General features: G+C 37.0%; 4 protein-coding genes across 9 annotated transcripts; 2 read left to right on the top strand and 2 right to left on the bottom strand.

Moving 5' to 3' along the window:
- Positions 1–245: 245 nt before the first annotated feature.
- Positions 246–4530, bottom strand: LOC143376649 (armadillo repeat-containing protein 1). Of its 6 annotated transcripts, none has more exons than XM_076827227.1 (5): positions 4330–4530; positions 1283–1387; positions 883–1218; positions 594–803; positions 246–494 (listed from the first exon to the last, which is right to left on the bottom strand). In XM_076827227.1, exons 1-5 carry the CDS (start codon positions 4360–4362, stop codon positions 321–323), a joined length of 858 nt encoding a protein of 285 aa, XP_076683342.1. In that variant the 5' UTR covers positions 4363–4530; the 3' UTR covers positions 246–320. The 6 variants fall into 6 exon arrangements, with proteins under 6 accessions (XP_076683342.1, XP_076683333.1, XP_076683352.1 ...); XM_076827218.1 differs by lacking the exon at positions 4330–4530 and adding an exon at positions 2125–2256; XM_076827237.1 differs by lacking the exon at positions 4330–4530 and adding an exon at positions 1963–1992.
- Positions 2508–4206, top strand: LOC143376782 (SOSS complex subunit B homolog). Its single transcript, XM_076827450.1, has 2 exons — positions 2508–2966; positions 3078–4206. The coding sequence occupies exons 1-2, from the start codon at positions 2508–2510 to the stop codon at positions 3312–3314; spliced, it is 696 nt and encodes a 231-aa protein (XP_076683565.1). The 3' UTR covers positions 3315–4206.
- Positions 4531–4546: 16 nt separating the features above from the next.
- LOC143376609 (solute carrier family 35 member C2-like) lies at positions 4547–7546 on the top strand. The gene is made up of 7 exons (XM_076827125.1): positions 4547–4688; positions 4923–5150; positions 5250–5464; positions 5546–5618; positions 5903–6155; positions 6241–6416; positions 6482–7546. The coding sequence occupies exons 2-7, from the start codon at positions 4941–4943 to the stop codon at positions 6848–6850; spliced, it is 1296 nt and encodes a 431-aa protein (XP_076683240.1). The 5' UTR covers positions 4547–4688; positions 4923–4940; the 3' UTR covers positions 6851–7546.
- Positions 7547–7710: 164 nt separating this feature from the next.
- Jarid2 (Jumonji, AT rich interactive domain 2) lies at positions 7711–15361 on the bottom strand. The gene is made up of 13 exons (XM_076826741.1): positions 15021–15361; positions 14829–14939; positions 14465–14634; positions 10915–14377; positions 10605–10830; positions 10372–10524; positions 10101–10299; positions 9877–10025; positions 9490–9799; positions 9000–9406; positions 8813–8911; positions 8441–8743; positions 7711–8372 (listed from the first exon to the last, which is right to left on the bottom strand). The coding sequence occupies exons 2-13, from the start codon at positions 14912–14914 to the stop codon at positions 8286–8288; spliced, it is 5652 nt and encodes a 1883-aa protein (XP_076682856.1). The 5' UTR covers positions 14915–14939; positions 15021–15361; the 3' UTR covers positions 7711–8285.
- Between the last annotated feature and the right edge of the window lie 1035 nt (positions 15362–16396).

The raw sequence follows: 16396 nt of genomic DNA on the forward strand, positions 1-16396 counted from the left end.
ACACTCAGCAGTCTTGAAAATACATAAAAAGAAACTTAACACTCTTCGAATACTTGTTACTTTCATAACAAACACGATTAATATACGAGTAGAATATTACAAATGACGAACATTGAAGATTGTGTTCCCGCTACTGTGATGGAAAAATAAAAGTCTAAAAGATGTCATGGCGTTCTCTGATTATTAATCAATGCTGTTAGAAATAGATTTCGTGAAAAGACTTTCTCATCGAATCAACAAATCCAAAGATTTTCTACGTTTATTAAATGGCTAGCCGATCGTAGAATAAAAAATTATGCATAACGTAACTATTTATAAATTTACCAATAAAACGAGGTCTGAAGAAATTCGGCTGTAGATTTATACAATGACGAGGCGCTCTGTCTTAATCCAGTAAACAAAGACACAACTCCCTCCTTCTCGTCCTCCTGTTCATCCTCTTCAGGTAAATACTCTGGCATGTCTTCGGTGTCGCCGTTGTCACCTGTATAAATCTACAAATTATAATATTTTGTTGAGAAAACATGCTATTCCACCAATTCGTTGAATATGCGTGTGTGTGTATATATACACATATATATATTTATACTTACCAGCTTAACAAGATACTCTTGATTGAATTTATTTCTTGCCACTAATCTCGCTTCCATGTTCTTCGAATTGTTCTCAATAGCGTCCGCGATTTGTTTCGCTGTGACATAACTTAAAGTGCGCATGGTAACGCGTTGATGTTCTACGTCAACTACAAGAGAAACTAATCCATCGATTCTTATTAATATTGCCTCTAACTCCGCACGGGTTTCCTAGTTCATATATATCATTGCTATAAGATAATATGCTAAATATACAATGAGAAAACATGTATATATCAATCGTATTTACCGGCAATAAACCTTGGACGTGTAACATGATAACATGAGTCTTTAGCTTCTTCGGTTCGATAACTCTCCTGCATCTGCTATGTAAATTGTATATTGGCGGTTTCATTCGTTCTATATCATCTTTTATACACTGTGCCCTCTTAACTATCTTTGGTTCATCTAACTGATATTTATTTATAATTGCATCCAAAGCTTCGCGAACCCCGAACGTAGAGGTTATGTGCACGTAATTGTCCACATTTTTAACAAATAGTTCTAGGATGTCTAAGCCCAGACTGATAATGTCAGAATCGGGTACTTCTAGGACATAAGCTACGTATGACAGAACTGTTTTATCCTGGAATCATAGAATCGTGGTAAGAGTAAGGTGTTAACGAATTCGACGAAAAAAAATATCTTACCTTTAAGATCGTGTCGTGATTTACAACGTCGTAAGCCAATTTCTTATACGTTTCAAGGGTCGCCCTTACTTCTTTCGGATCTATAGAATCGTCCACGTCCATTATCTAAAAGCGTAATGTTGACATTAACTTCGCCTGAAACCAGTACGAACGGCACGCAGGGAAAAGTATATACTTTCACGTTACACGATTATTCGTTCTCGATAACATTGATAACTATTCGGAAACTAATGGAATTATGTTAATATTCTCGTTAAATTAAACAGTAACAGTGGTACACGCTTCGCGTTGGCTAAATGTATTCAGCGCACTGATACCATGACAGATTGCAAAGCGAGGAATGAATCTGAAGCTGCTTGTTGAGTTGAACCCGACAGATCTACAGTTAAGCTGCAGTCCAAGTAATATCAAATAAAAAATGATCTCATGTCTTATCAGTTTCGAAGAGAGTATTGCTGCACGGTTATTTTACGATCGGTAGTGTAGAGTCATTAAAGACGATCTCAAAAGTTTTGTTAAAACCATATCAGCTGTTTACATAAAAAAGAGAAATGTAAATAAGATCGCATACGATACACCTGAAGGTATCGCTGATGAGAGAGGACAGAATTATATATGCCGTATGTACGAACAACCAATGGTTCTTTTCAAAAAGCAAAAAGCGAGCAGAGAATGCATACGTTTGACACATCCATAAATCTGTGTATACCGCGTCGTGTATGTCAGCGCGTATGCGCTCGTAAACACGTGTATGCGTAAATACGTATAATACACATGCGTAATTCGGAGAAGTGTACCAATATTACCCTACGTAATAATAACAATGACAGTCATGCTAATACCAGCTGCTGCCAAATTGTTTCGATGACGCGCATATTGTGTAGTACAGTGGCGAAACTGGTGTTTGGACGATGTACTAGAATAAGATGGCCGACATTTGCCCTATCAGCTACCAACAGCATAACACCCGTATTACTTTTCTAATGAACTTCTTTCTCATTTCACGCAATTGGGAGCAATAGACTTTCATTATAGTGTCGCCCACAGTACTCCCAGAAAGAAGTCAATGTAGTAGGCAAGCTCCGACGGCCGCTGAGGGTAATAGGGAAGTTAAATTAAACGGCACGTAAAGTGACGACCTGCGTCTAACGTATTTTTCCGATACGCTTGTCAGTTGATTGTCGCAAAGTGTGCTAGTGTAAAGTGTGCATTGATTGTTAAAACAATGGAATACGTGTTAATAAAAGACATACGACCGGGTCAGAAAAACATTAATGTGGTGTTTATTGTCCTGGAAGTTGGCCATCCGACTATAACCAAAGAGAACCGCGAAGTTCGAACGTTTAAAGTGGCGGACAGTACAGCTTGCATGAACGTTTCGATTTGGGACGAGCCTGGCCAGCTTTTGGTACCGGGCGACATAGTACGATTAACGAAGGGCTACGCGTCTGTTTGGAGACAATGTTTAACATTATATTCCGGGAAAAACGGGGACATACAAAAGATTGGAGAGTTCTGTATGGTCATAAACGAGCAGCTGAACATGAGCGAACCAAATCCTGCTTTAGCGCAGCAAATGATTAATCAGAGCGGATCTGGTCCACCTGGTAGTAACGTCAACAACAGTATTACGAATAATGGGAATGCAAATAATATTGCTGGCCAAACCGGAAGGCAACCGTTGGTATGTTCCCTTTAAAATCATTATCAGCTTCGCTAAACTTAGTACCATAGATAATGTAACTATTGCCGTTGACTTCGGTTTCATTTTGCTTTTCTTTCTTCTTTATCGCAGGCAATACAAAGTAACGCAACAACACCTGCTAGCGGCACGTCCGGCAGTTCTACAACAGCAAAGAGTGGGAATGGTAGTAACGGTAGTAACGGCGGGAATAGTGGTAATACCGCCGGACTTCCAGGTGGATCTGCTAGATATTCTGGTGATTCGACGACAAAAACAACCACTGCAACAAAGACTAATTCTCGCGGTCGCGGGGGATATCGGAACGGAGGGCGCAGCGATCGTAGATAACACACGAATAAGAAGCGACTGATTATACATGTGTAATAAAAGTATGCAACTGATCACATTCAGGACAACTGTAATATACTGTTTTTCTAACAATCCTGTATATGTGTATTGATGAATTAATGTATACGATAGAGTCTGATTAAAATATAACATGAATTGGAGACAATACAGCTGCGAGCAGTAGAGTAAAACTATCAACAACTTAATGATTAAATACTCTTTTTCTAATATAAATACCTTTGATTTATATACATATAGAAGTATTACGCGTAATACTTTCTGTGGATTCAAAAAAGAGGCTTGTCTTCAAATCATGAAATAAGAATGAAAATTTCCCACTTATTCTGATAAACTAATGTAACATGTATTATAAAATATGTAACCTGCATTTAATTAGTAAATAATTGTATTTGGTAGTTTTCTAAAATATATTTTATTGATATACCAGGAACGGCACGTATGTATAAGCACGATTTACACTGAGTAAACGAAAGTGAATTAATTTTCAATCGCTTCTCTCGTTATACGTAAATATCTTTTGTACAATCCCTACAGGTGTCTTTCACGATCGATACTTCAGTGTGAATACTGCTTGGAAAGAAAACTGTAATCAGTGATACAAATTGTATTATGACCAAGCTATTGAAAAAGTTAAACCAAATCGTACGAATAATTTATTATTGTTAGTAGTTATTTATTTAATACACATATTTGCTTGACATCGCCTTCTTCTAATATTTACACGTGAAAAGAAATTTTGCCGACTTCATTCGTGTTTCAGTGCAATAAATTTGAATAATAATGTTTTGCACAACTTTCTGTTTGCCATTACAAAAGAGACTGAGATAAAAAGTGTTTAAAATAGTGTAAATAAATTATGGTATGTAATGAAGCCATTAGGTATGTTAATTTATACTATATTTATCTTTTAAAGTCCAAGACAGGAATGTTTACCAAAGTCTGATCAATGTGATAAGCAGCTTAAATATCAAATTGATCAGAACGTTAGGATTACACATGATATAGGAACTAAAAAGACAGGATTCATCAGTTTTTGAATGACATCCCGCCTTCGTTGGTGCAACTTCTAGGTTATGTTTATGTATGGCTCCGCGCTCTTATCGTATGTACACACATATCAACATCACGGTAAACATTAAAAATACCTAGTTTAATTGTATCGTTTTTACGTTCTTATTTACGTACTTATAGTTGGAACTATTCGAAAAATTCGCAGAATGAATGTAACAATCATGCCACTGCGTTCTATGGGCACTTGTACGTATTATTGAACATACGATTTGATAACAGATGTCGAACGTCAAATACAACAATTTGCTAACAATATTTATGCGTCTTGCGCAGTATAAGACGGTATGTTTAATGTATTTCTTATATATATATAGTAACATTTATTAATAATATTGTTAATGTTTACGTAAATTAGGATAAAGCATGGTGTTAAATAATAATTAATAATTTTTCAAATCATTTGCCTGTAGCAATTAACGAGTTATTTTTTACACGGTGAAGTAAAATTTGAATTCAGTGGATGATTTTTTAATGAATAATATGGTCAAGTGTTAATTGATACTATTTTATTTACAGACTGTTTTCCTTTGAACTATGACAAGATCACATATAAAATACCAAATTGCGAAAGATGTAGATGATACATCAGATTACTTCCTGCAATCTGTCCAAGAACTTTCCAGCATGTCTAAAAAAGAAATATCTCCTTGGAGGAAAACCTTGCGAACAATTATATTGATTCTTATTTATTTCGTTTTATCTGTAGGTCTAACATTCTATGTACAATGGCTTTATAGTACATACGTAAGTTAACAGTATCGAGAGTGATTAAATCTTGTATTATTATTCGATGGTATATTGGATGTTATGCATTAATGTTTAATCGTTCTCCTATAATTTCAGGGTTTTCAGTTCCCTCTTGTCGTGGTCATATGTCATTTAGTAATAAAGTTCTTCTTATCTGCGCTGATAAGGTGCATCAGGACATGTTACAAGAGGCAACAGCAAGTAAAACTTCCTTGGCAAAGTATAATATGGATGATTATGCCGATAGGCATAGCTAGCGGGCTTGATGTTGGTTTATCAAACTGGGCACTTTCAATAAGTACAATGTCCTTGTAAGCACATACCAATTTAGATTACTAGCAATCCGAAATACAATTGCTATTACAAATTAATAAATTTATGTTTTTGCCCAGGTACACTATGACAAAATCAACGACTATTATTTTTATTCTTGGCTTCGCCCTTATCTTCAAGTTAGAAAGAAAGGTATGGTTGATATTTCCTAGATCGTTTCAAAGTAAATGTACATAGGATAAAGGTACCAGTAGTTGACCATGTATCAGTAGTTGACAACTTTTCAGAAAAACGTGAAAAATAAGGTTTTTAGAAGCGCAACTATTTCTTTTCAACAGCGCGCCGCTGCTCCTAATACCCACAGTTCGCCACTTCTAAAAACCTTATTTTTCACGTTTTTCTGAAAAGTTGTCAACTACTGATACATGGTCAGCTACTGGTACCTTTACCCTACTAAACGAAAAGTTCTGTTTCAGTCTTGGTCACTAATATGCGTCGTAGTAATGATATCCGGAGGCTTATTTATGTTCACGTATAAATCAACGCAATTTATCGTTTTTGGATTTGTAATCTGCCTCTTCGCATCATTTTCAAGTGGTATACGGTGGACCATGACGCAACTTATCATGCAAAAGTCCAAAGTGGGAATGAGAAGCCCCATTGATATGATGTACTATATGCAACCATGGATGTTGCTGCCTATTGTACCAATAATGTTATGGTTCGAAGGTAAAATATATGCGTATAAAATGTTTATCGTTGTTTCAGTATACTTCTGAAACTTCTGTGGTTTAAAGAAGAAACTGTCCTCTAGGATCTCGCATATACACTACCTTCTCAAGCACAGCCTGGAATGACGTTCATTCCGTTGCGCTGACCACCAGTGCAGTGCTCGGGAGCGCTGTTATAGCTTTCCATATGGAAGTTATGGAATTTTTAGTTGTTACCTACACATCTAGTCTCACTCTTTCAATAACTGGCATAATTAAGGTGAATAGAAATTCTCTCCGTGTTGCTTTGTAAGAAGAACTCTCTCCTAACGATCGTTGTTACAGGAAATATGTATTTTAATCTTGGCTGTCGAATGGAAGGGCGACCAAATGAGTGGCCTTAACTTCATAGGATTGTTAATGTGCCTTGGAGGAATTGCAATTCATACCATTCAAAAAATATTATCAAATAGAAATAAGAAAACTGAGAATCTGGAACTGCAACTAAATTCTTCTCTAACTAATAACTTGAAAAACGAAGGGGGGGTCGATACGAGTTTACCTTTGCTGACGCAAAAATCAACGTCTTTAACAAATCTCTTAAACGCAGAATTCAGTTCAGACGAAGATGGCGCGTTGAAGGAAAGCGAGGATTCTAATGAAATACTGTCTACTATAGTGAAACGTAGAGAACAGTCAATCTCAGGCTTGTAATATCTGTGTGCGATGAGACAGAATTTATTTACCATGAGAACCATTCCTTGTCGAATATGCAGACAGTTAATTGTGTTTTATAGATATTTTTATATACGTAATGAATTAATCATCACATGATCGTTTTGCCTTCTGAAGAAGTTTTGGATAATTCTCGTTAAGAGGCATTAAATTCACTTTTCCTACATTCTTCCATTAGAGGAACAAATTTCTTTACTTTGATAGTTATGTACGAGAAATAGAGGATATATGAAAGAAAAAAGAATATACAAATGTTTAGTGTAGAAAAAAAGTTTAAATAGACATTCCCTTCGTAAATAGTATTTATTAATTGTATATATCTACAATTTTGTCTTATCGAAACATTTCAGTCTGCGTTGATAGTTCCTTGTCCAGAAATTGCATAATAGTGTCTTACCGATTAATGATACTTTTTGTTGTTTTTGTTTCATTTGTAACATATTTTTTTTGTATTCGAACATTAGAACCTTGATAAGCGCACAGTGTAATAGTGAGTACTGAGTATATATTAAACGTAAAATGTGCATGCTGTAAGTTTGTTATTAATTGCGATTAATGATTTCATATAATTAATTACAATTCTAGCAGTTGAAACGTTAGTATAAGGATATAAGTTATAATGTTCAACATTATTCTTTTACGATGTGCATAAATATAAACGTATGGCAAAAAGAAGTTTACCGATAATTATTAATAATTCTAACAAGTCTATAAAGCACTCTATCGCAATATTTTATTTTATATCTGAGACGCTTATGCTTATTAATTCTCAGGAAATTATGTGATATCCATTCGATCTTATGATATGCGGGCTGATTTGAGTAATGATATTGTTAAAGTCACTTTGCCAAAAAATTTATTTAATTCATAAATTCTCATATTGAGGATGTTATAATTCTGTACTTTATAATTTCAAAGTATTCATAATAAATTTTGTATACATAAGCATGGTATTACTTGACTATTTACTTCTTAATTAACAAATGCTATCGACTTCGCTTATTGTAAGAAATATTCGATAAGATCATATTTCTGTAATTGTATGAACTTTGTTTAAACATTTCATAATACCACACGTCTTATACATAATTGTCAACAGTCTACGAAAACGAAGCGGCACGGAGTATGTGCTTAAAAGTCATACTTAAAACAGCGTAAAACGATGGAAATTTTATTCGTATTGAGAAACAGGCGAGTTCCATTAAAAAATGCACGAAATCATTCTACTGGTCAAATGCGCTCTAAGTTGACTTACTTTAAAATAAGGAGACAAACTTATTTTTATATACAATTGTATTACTATGATAAGAAGAATAAATATGATATATATGTAACAAAATCTTGATAATCACTTCAACATACATTAATAAATAATTGTCACCTACATAATTTAATAAATAGATTTCCATACTCATTACTTAGCTTGTTTCATTTGATTAGTCTTTTTAGATTTGGCTTCGATTCTCTCTTCCAGCTTATGAATTAAATCATCTAATTCATCCTGCGCAAAAAATGAGGATTACATTACATTTGGATCTAAATTTAAATAGCTTTTGCGCAGATATTTACCTCGTTGTATGTATACATCAGAGTATTATGTTTTAAAGCTTGCTTCTTCCTATTAAATAACTGCAAAGCATGTGGTAAACAGTACACACTGTCGTCTTGCGAATTACTGACCAACGAAACGAATAGATTAGCTCTACAGGTTTCACATTCGAAATCGCCGTCGTCCTCTTTCACTTTCTTCCCTTTCTTTCGCTTCCCACTGTCTGGCAGCGGTAGTCTTTCCGTATTCATAAGACCTACCAATTCCAGCTGCTTTCGGTAACCGATCTCCTTCTCGCGAATCTTTATCACACTCGGTAGAATCTGAAAACACATATTATTCGTAGATAAAAGCACGGGAATGCTTAATACACGATTAGAATCGACATTTACCTGTTTCAATATATCTATGTGGGATCTAGAATCGTTAATAATGTTGAACAACAACCTTTCGAATGAAAAGATTGATGGTTCGCAGCTATCTTGTATGTCCTGAAAGCAATTATTCAAAATTACTCTTCCGTTAGATTTAATTGCGCGACGAACAACGGCTAAAGGATAAAGGATATCGTTTACTCACTTTAAACACTTGCTCGGCAGTTTCTAGCCAGGATGGTTGCGCGAAGTAAACGCTTTCAGATACTACGTAGCCAGTACATATACTTGACGTGAACGCTTTAGGAAATACAATTATAAATTGACCTGGTTCTTGCACAGTCTGGCATAACGACACTCCGTTACTAACTAATAATTCTGGAGGAACCATCGCCGTGTCCGATGGCAGCCATATAGTTTTATTTTTACAATATCGCGGCACCATTTTCGAAAGTGCTTCCCTAAAATTATTATTATGTTCGTCTGGTATGCCGTACCAAATCTTTTTAGCACCCGTGTGTAAATACTCTATCCATGGAAGGCCATGGGGATCGCGATACCAACAGCACGCGCTAAATAACATGCCCACGTGAAGCGTCGGCACTGTTACGCCTGTAAATAAAACGGAATAAATACTTTTTATAATCACGGCATGTTTATAATAGTCATAGAAACTGAAAGGAATGTGCTCGTACCCATTATTGGACCTAAAGCTCTTAGCACTGATCCAGCGTTGTTAGTGAGTACTTTAAGGTTCCATGGGTGTCTAGCAAACGGACTGTTCTTGGCAACAGAAAACCCAAAACCGCGGCCACTTGAATCAATGCTCGCAGCGTGTACACACACGTGTCGCTTCCGTTCTGCGACATGCTTCCAAAACGCATTTTCAACCTCATCGGCGGAAGCACCTTCGGTTTCATTTCCGGATCGGTGATTCTCACCGAACCACATGCGTTGGGTGTTTCGCGCAATGCGATAAAACGCATTTAATGGCATGTTTCTACCCTGAAAGTTTATGTAATTTCCACGAATTATTAGAAATTTTGAACTAGGAGTGTATAACTGTTGTTTAAAATACGTACCTTTACGATGCATTCTTCAATTTCATCAGAGCTATCGTCGTCTTCCTCTTCTTCGTTCTCATTTATTGGCACGTTTTGCCTTTGCAGAGCTTTACTTTCTCTCCTCGTCCACTCGGATTCAACTTCATCGAACAATTTGCCTCGTTCCTCTAAATACAGCATGTTACTGATAAATAAATGGAAAAGATTGTCTAGCTTTCTTCTACATATTTATGAACAAATACCTGGAGATAACGTATCATACGGTAATAAGTATTTACAATAAATGTCATCCAATTTGGTTACACGATCCTGAGCAGATTTCGGTATCTTCATACCATCGGCTACTTTCTGCCACTTTTTCTTTTCGATAACTTCTTTTAATCCACCTAAGCTCTGCACAGTTTGATATAAATGGGGCAAATCAACTTCCATACCACCAATCTGTAAGAAACATGAAAGCGGTAAGCGTATCGAAGAAAAGGAGAAACTGGAATTATAAACAAGAAGTTTTACCCAGGGTGGGTGAGTCAACGTGATACTTTGTGTGGCTAAGTATTTTTTTATAGCCATCATTTCCTTAACATTAGGACCCCATCTATGAAGCATACGATGTACATACTGATTATACGCAGTGAATCTCATATCATCCGATACCTTACATTCCGGCTAAAAGACAACGAATTGTATTTATATAATTTCATTCGTGAATATCGACGTTTGGAAAGAATAATTTTAATGAACTTTACTTTAAAGTTAGGCGGCGGTACAACTCTACATATTCCAAATTTTTCTGCAATTGGTCTTATTTTGTCTATGTACTCCAGAGGATCTTGGAAATCTTTCTCGCTAGGATGAAACGTTGGAGCCTCGACTAAACGTGCCTCACTGTTCTCGTTCTTTGCGTTTGGGAATGTTACATTATTTGTTGGGGAACAGATTTCAGAACCTTTTTGTTTAGATTTCATTTGGCATCTGGAATTACGAGTACACAAAGAAATGCGATTAATAAAAGTAATATGTAACTGTGCTATTTAAAACATGGAATTACTATCGTACCTTTTCCCATTTTTATTGGAATCGATAGAAGCTTTTCTCTCTCTAGAAGTTTTTGGAGACTTTGTTAATTTTTCTATTCCAATAGTTCCAACACTTTGTCTAGTTACTGGCTGCATTATGGTTTCAGTTTTGCATGGAGACGGTGGTAGAATCTCGGAACTAGATGTAGTTACGAGGGAAGTTGCACTTGTAGAAGGTACAGAGTTGTCTGTTATCAGAGTAGAAGTTGGTGGCGTACGAGTCGTGGGTTGTACTGTACCCACAGGAGGACAACGTGCGATCGACGACGGAGGCTTGGTAACTAATTTTGCTCTTAAAAGAACTTTCTGATTAGGTCCATTTGGCCCTTCAGTACCAAGTTTAACAGCCACACCTTGAATCAATTGCTGCCCCTGAACTAAATTTGGACCATTTCTCGTAACAGCTTGCAACGGTATATAGAATAGTTGACCATCGTTCTCGTCATCATTCTCATTATTGCCTTCTGTTTGCGTAGATATTTCCATACTCTTTTGTTGATTTCCATCTCCTTCTCCTGCGTGTTCTTGCCCCTGTACGTTGTCATCGAGATTCACCTGCACCGCTATCGAAGCACTACAGTTTACATTGCTCCAAGTTGTTGTTAACTTATCCAACGGTAGGACTTGTATATTAGCCAAAGTCGCAAAGTTCTTGGGCAACTCAAATCTATTAACATTTAGTAAAGAGTTCGACATATTTTTTGACTCCACTATTTTACTTTCAGCTTTTGAGGGAGCATTGTTGGGACTATCCTTAGGCTCTGATACCTCGCAATCATCTTTGGTAACTTTTTCTATACTCTTATTTGTATCGCCTTCAGATATGATAAGAGCCGCATTTGATTTATTCGATTCGCGAACTCTGCGCCTGAAAGGAGTACTGACGGGGACTTCGGTGTCGCTTTCAAACGCATAAACGCTGCTCTCATTTTCTGGAGAGAATGCATTTGCGTTGGGAGTTACTGTTTTGCGCTCTTTGACTTTCGGTAAGAATGGTTTCCTTGGTTGAAATATGGACTTCTTCTCTGCTGGTAACTTCTTCTCGGTAGATCCGTCCACCAAATTTTGATCAGACTTTAATACCGCATCGTTAACTTCTTCGAGGCATGAATCTTTATTTGGTTTTACATTCCGCCCCTTTGCAATCTCTTTCGTATCTACATTATTTTTATTGATATTAATACACTCGCTCTGTTGTTTTATATCAATAGTTTGTATATCTGTCGCTGCAATGGCTATATATTTACTGTGTATACTCATGCGATCTTTCACACTCGTTTTCTCTGTCAGTTTGGAAAGCGTGACGTTAACCGGTCTCACCAAATGCTGTATTTTCGTCGAAATAGATAAATGCGAGACGTCAGACTTTTTCTCACAAATATCATATTTAAACGTAGACACATTTTCCATTTCTAACTTACTCTCCTCTTTGGCGAGCGAACTTTCGTTCAACCATTTCTCGATTTGTTCGGTTGACATGTTTACTTTCTCTTTCCTTACGTGTAGCGATGACAAAGGCATGTCTATAACATTCGTGGAAGAAATTTCTGTTTTGTGATGACATTCTTTCTCGGTATTTGTTACCAATGTTGTTTGCGATTCTATCTCGTCAGGCAATTCCGATTGCCCCTTCTGAAGTTTTTCAGATTGAACGCATTCATCGGTCGACACATTTACCGTGGGAAGAGAAGTTTTATCCGGTAATGATTCGTTCTTATTTTCCTGCTCGTTAGGTGCGTCCAAGTTTTGCACATTCTCTGTCTCGGGTGTCTCTAATTGATCGGGAGGCTTTTCTGCGACGAGAAGATTAACATTGACGTGCGTCTGGCAGGAATTTAATACTTTGGATATCGCTTTCTTGGTAAACCCCCGAAATGATTCTTCGTCATCCGATACCTTTGACAGCTCTACCTTCGCAATGTGTTCGTTCGAAGGCTGCTGAACTTTATCCGTAGTACTATGATTGTCACTGTTCTCATTTGTCGCATTCTCTTCGTTCTCCTCGTTCTCTTCATTTCCTTCGTGAACGTCCTTCTTCCTTTTTAATTTATTCAGCAGCATCCCTAATGTCTCTTCATCGGAATCTGTATTTTCATCCGCAGCAGTCTTTATTTCTTTCTGCTTCGAATCACTGCCTTTATCAGGCAACGATTTAGTAGAGCTTTGTTCTCGTTTACGTTTCATTACAAACTTCTCCTTATTAAACCTTAGATTATTTTGAACCTGAGATTTCGATTTGATATTTACAGTACTCTGAATCTCCAGTCGCGTGACGACGTTCTTAGAAGATGATCTAAGGAATCTACTTGTAGGTTTATTTACTTTTCCTAAACTTCGTCTCGTAACAGGCCTTGTGCTGTTGGTGCCATTGGAGCTGACCGATTCCTCGTCGCTATCTATTTCACAATACTTCTGAACTCTTATTAGCCTTTTGCTCTTGAAGGCAATTTTACTAGTTTTAGCTTTCTCCAATCGTTTATTGGACGTACTTTGGATAGATACAATCTTACCGTCTTTACTTTTAGTAATCGCCTTTGTAGCAGTCTGCTTTACTTTGGCTTTAATTTCACTCTCCGTTTGAGCAATCTTCCGCGCATTCGGTAATTCTGGGAAACTGTCCATAGAAATATTATCGTCATTTTCCAGGTCGGGGCTTACAAGCTTCCTTCCAAGTATTTCCATGTACACCGCAGCCGCCTCTTTAGTCTTTCTCGTCGGTCTTCTAGATAGATTTTTCGGAGAAATTGTTCCGCTATGGGAGCGAGTAATTCTTCTCAGTTCAGACTTGCTTCTGGTACATATATTCTTCTGAGCAGTTTTCTGTGCCGTACGCTTAACTTGTGGCACAGACTTCTCCGAAGGTCCCTCTTCTTCCTCGTCGGATGAAGATTCCGAATTCGACGTATCGCTGCCCTTCGGTTTCACAAGAACTTTCTTCTTTGGTTTAGGCGATACAGGTTTAGCTTTCGAAGAAGTCTTTTTGGTCTTATCCATAGTAAGGACGCTGCTCCGCAAACCGAGCCTCTTAGTCTCAATTCTCGGAAGGAACTTTCTAGGTGCCAGTTTGTTCCCAGCCTTTAAAATTGTCCGCTCTGTACAAGATCTCGTTCTCATAACACACGATGTTTTAAACTTATTCTTAATTCTTTGTTTAGCGAGACGCTGCTCTTGATACTTTTTCTTAAGCGCCTGCACAGTGGACGTGGTGGTTTTGAATTTATTAATACTTTTCTGTATCGTATTCTGAACCTTCTTCTTCTCGGTAACAATAGGCTTCATTTTGGTAATTGTTTTCTGACTCGAATCCGCCTTCTGATGTTCATTCGACGCGCTACTCGAGGACGCAACTTTATCCGTCGACGTACGCGTCGACTTGGGATCCGGCTTTTCTTTCTTGCCTCCAGCATTGAAGAAATTTAAGCTCGGAGGTAAAATCGATGTTCCTAAATGATAATTTTAATGAACTGTTAATACATGAATATCAACTGAGAAAAACAGATTTTCTTATTTAAAAGAGTAAATTCGGAAACCTCTAAAGCACAAGAATGTCAAGAAATCCTCTGTATTAGGTCGTTTGTGTGTTATCAGCTCTGTTATAACTGCTGGCTTAGCTTTTTCTTTATCCTTAATCGGAGTATGCGAAGGATTGAAAACTGTTGTAGCACCTTGTGCAAATTTTCTTTGCGCGTGCACTTTGGTCCTACAATAAATAGTATATATAGAAAGAATAATAATACTAATAATTTATTTACAATTCTCCCCAAATTTCTTAAAAATCAATTTCAAGAGATTTATAAGTACTTATTATGGAAATATCTATCCCCCTTAAGATCTTTTAATTTCCCTGGAGTAGAATGTATATTCCTAGCTAGAAATGTTTAATTATGCACTTACCTCTTTGGAGATTCTGAGAGTGGTTCCATAAGATCCACCAAATCACCTTCCTTTCTTTTTCTTTTATCATTTCGACTTAGCACCATTTTTCAATTTTATTACACGATAGTTCTGTTAATCGGCAGTAAAGAAAAAAAAAATTGACACAGATACGTTTAAAAGATAATTAATTGGAGGAAATTAGAATTTTACCTCATCAGCTTCTTCATTTCTACGAGAAATAAAGCGAGCGAATTTTAGGAACACTAAAAGGCATTTTTATTACGGGGAACTCTCATCGTGAATGAAAAGAAATGTTCGATATTACGGAAACGATGCGAAAGGAAAATATGCAGTCTAAGCGTACGTGTCCGTTCACGGCTATTCAAAGTTCCAAAGTAGTTCTCATTAAAAGCAGGTAGACCGCAGGTAGACGAAAGGTAGTGACGCACACTATGTTATACCGAACATCTGTTCTTGCTTCGCACTGGAGGAACGATTGTTTATTGTGTGGTGTCAAGTAAGATTAAATACCACGCTCTGATCTATGGTTTAGATATACATAGATACGCGCTGTACAGCGATATTGATTTCTCAAGTCTTGTCCACATTGAGTGTTATAGCGAATTCGGTATCTCGCACTGACTCTGTGCTGACGCCAGAAAATGAGTTGGATTAGTTGTTTCTGATAGAGACAAAGATAGCTCTATAAGAATCGACCAATCCAAGTCATTTTCTGGTACTAGCACAGAGTCAGTGCGAGATACCGAATTCGCTATAATACAGTAAGTTTCATAGAATAGAGCCGTTACACCGTTGAATACAACTCATTGCTATAGTACCAGCGACATCTGTGATAATAAAGCAAAACAAAATTGTACGCTTCAATCCCTTTTTTACCCGCATAATTAATTATAATTAAGGGGGTAGACACGTCACGTGACCTGGCAGATTCGGCAGGTCGGTATTACAGCATTTTTTTCTTCACAGAAATGGTAATACCGATAGATCGACGATTACCCGGTGAACGCGAGAGGGAGATGTTTGCTATTTCTGTATTCTATTCTGAATAAGGAAAGAAATTCTCAGCTGTTCCGTTATACTTATAAAAATTTAAACGGAAAGTCGGCTGGTACTGTAAACGTAGAAAATTCATTGTACATTTTAATTACTTGAACTTGACTCCAGGTATCAGGAGAACATGAAGCGAAAAGAGGTATTCTGAATTTCAGCTTCGAAGGCATCCTCGATTCTCTCTCCGAAGACGTTACTTAGTGCCACCTCTTTCGACATCATGTTCTCCTGTTACAAAGCCCAATTTTGTGCATTCTGAAAATTTTTGCCAGATCTTGGCCCAGGTATCAGGAGAACATGAAGCGAAAAGAGGTATTCTGAATTTCAGCTTCGAAGGCATCCTCGATTCTCTCTCCGAAGACGTTACTTAGTGCCACCTCTTTCGACGGCATGTTCTCCTGTTACAAAGCCCAATTTTGTGCATTCTGAAAATTTTTGCCAGATTTTGGCCCAGGTATCAGGAGAACATGAAGCGAAAAGAGGTATTCTGAATTTCAGCTTCGAAGGCATCCTCG

The sequence above is a fragment of the Andrena cerasifolii genome, chromosome 1 (assembly GCF_050908995.1).
Source record: "Andrena cerasifolii isolate SP2316 chromosome 1, iyAndCera1_principal, whole genome shotgun sequence".
NCBI lineage: Eukaryota > Metazoa > Arthropoda > Insecta > Hymenoptera > Andrenidae > Andrena > Andrena cerasifolii.

Excerpts from the sequence above, each read along its gene's own strand:
- LOC143376649 (XM_076827218.1), bottom strand. The coding sequence starts at position 2,244 with ATGCTGTTGGTAGCTGATAGGGCAAATGTCGGCCATCTTATTCTAGTA. Across the intron at positions 804-882 it reads ACGTCCAAGGTTTATTGCCG|GAAACCCGTGCGGAGTTAGA; the intron begins GTAAATACGATT and ends TATATGAACTAG. Across the intron at positions 495-593 it reads AAGAGTATCTTGTTAAGCTG|ATTTATACAGGTGACAACGG; the intron begins GTAAGTATAAAT and ends TATAATTTGTAG.
- LOC143376782 (XM_076827450.1), top strand. The coding sequence starts at position 2,508 with ATGGAATACGTGTTAATAAAAGACATACGACCGGGTCAGAAAAACATT. Across the intron at positions 2,967-3,077 it reads AAACCGGAAGGCAACCGTTG|GCAATACAAAGTAACGCAAC; the intron begins GTATGTTCCCTT and ends TCTTTATCGCAG.
- LOC143376609 (XM_076827125.1), top strand. The coding sequence starts at position 4,941 with ATGACAAGATCACATATAAAATACCAAATTGCGAAAGATGTAGATGAT. Across the intron at positions 5,619-5,902 it reads TCTTCAAGTTAGAAAGAAAG|TCTTGGTCACTAATATGCGT; the intron begins GTATGGTTGATA and ends GTTCTGTTTCAG. Across the intron at positions 6,156-6,240 it reads AATAATGTTATGGTTCGAAG|GATCTCGCATATACACTACC; the intron begins GTAAAATATATG and ends ACTGTCCTCTAG.
- Jarid2 (XM_076826741.1), bottom strand. The coding sequence starts at position 14,914 with ATGGTGCTAAGTCGAAATGATAAAAGAAAAAGAAAGGAAGGTGATTTG. Across the intron at positions 14,635-14,828 it reads CTCTCAGAATCTCCAAAGAG|GACCAAAGTGCACGCGCAAA; the intron begins GTAAGTGCATAA and ends TATTTATTGTAG. Across the intron at positions 8,744-8,812 it reads ACATAGATATATTGAAACAG|ATTCTACCGAGTGTGATAAA; the intron begins GTAAATGTCGAT and ends ATGTGTTTTCAG.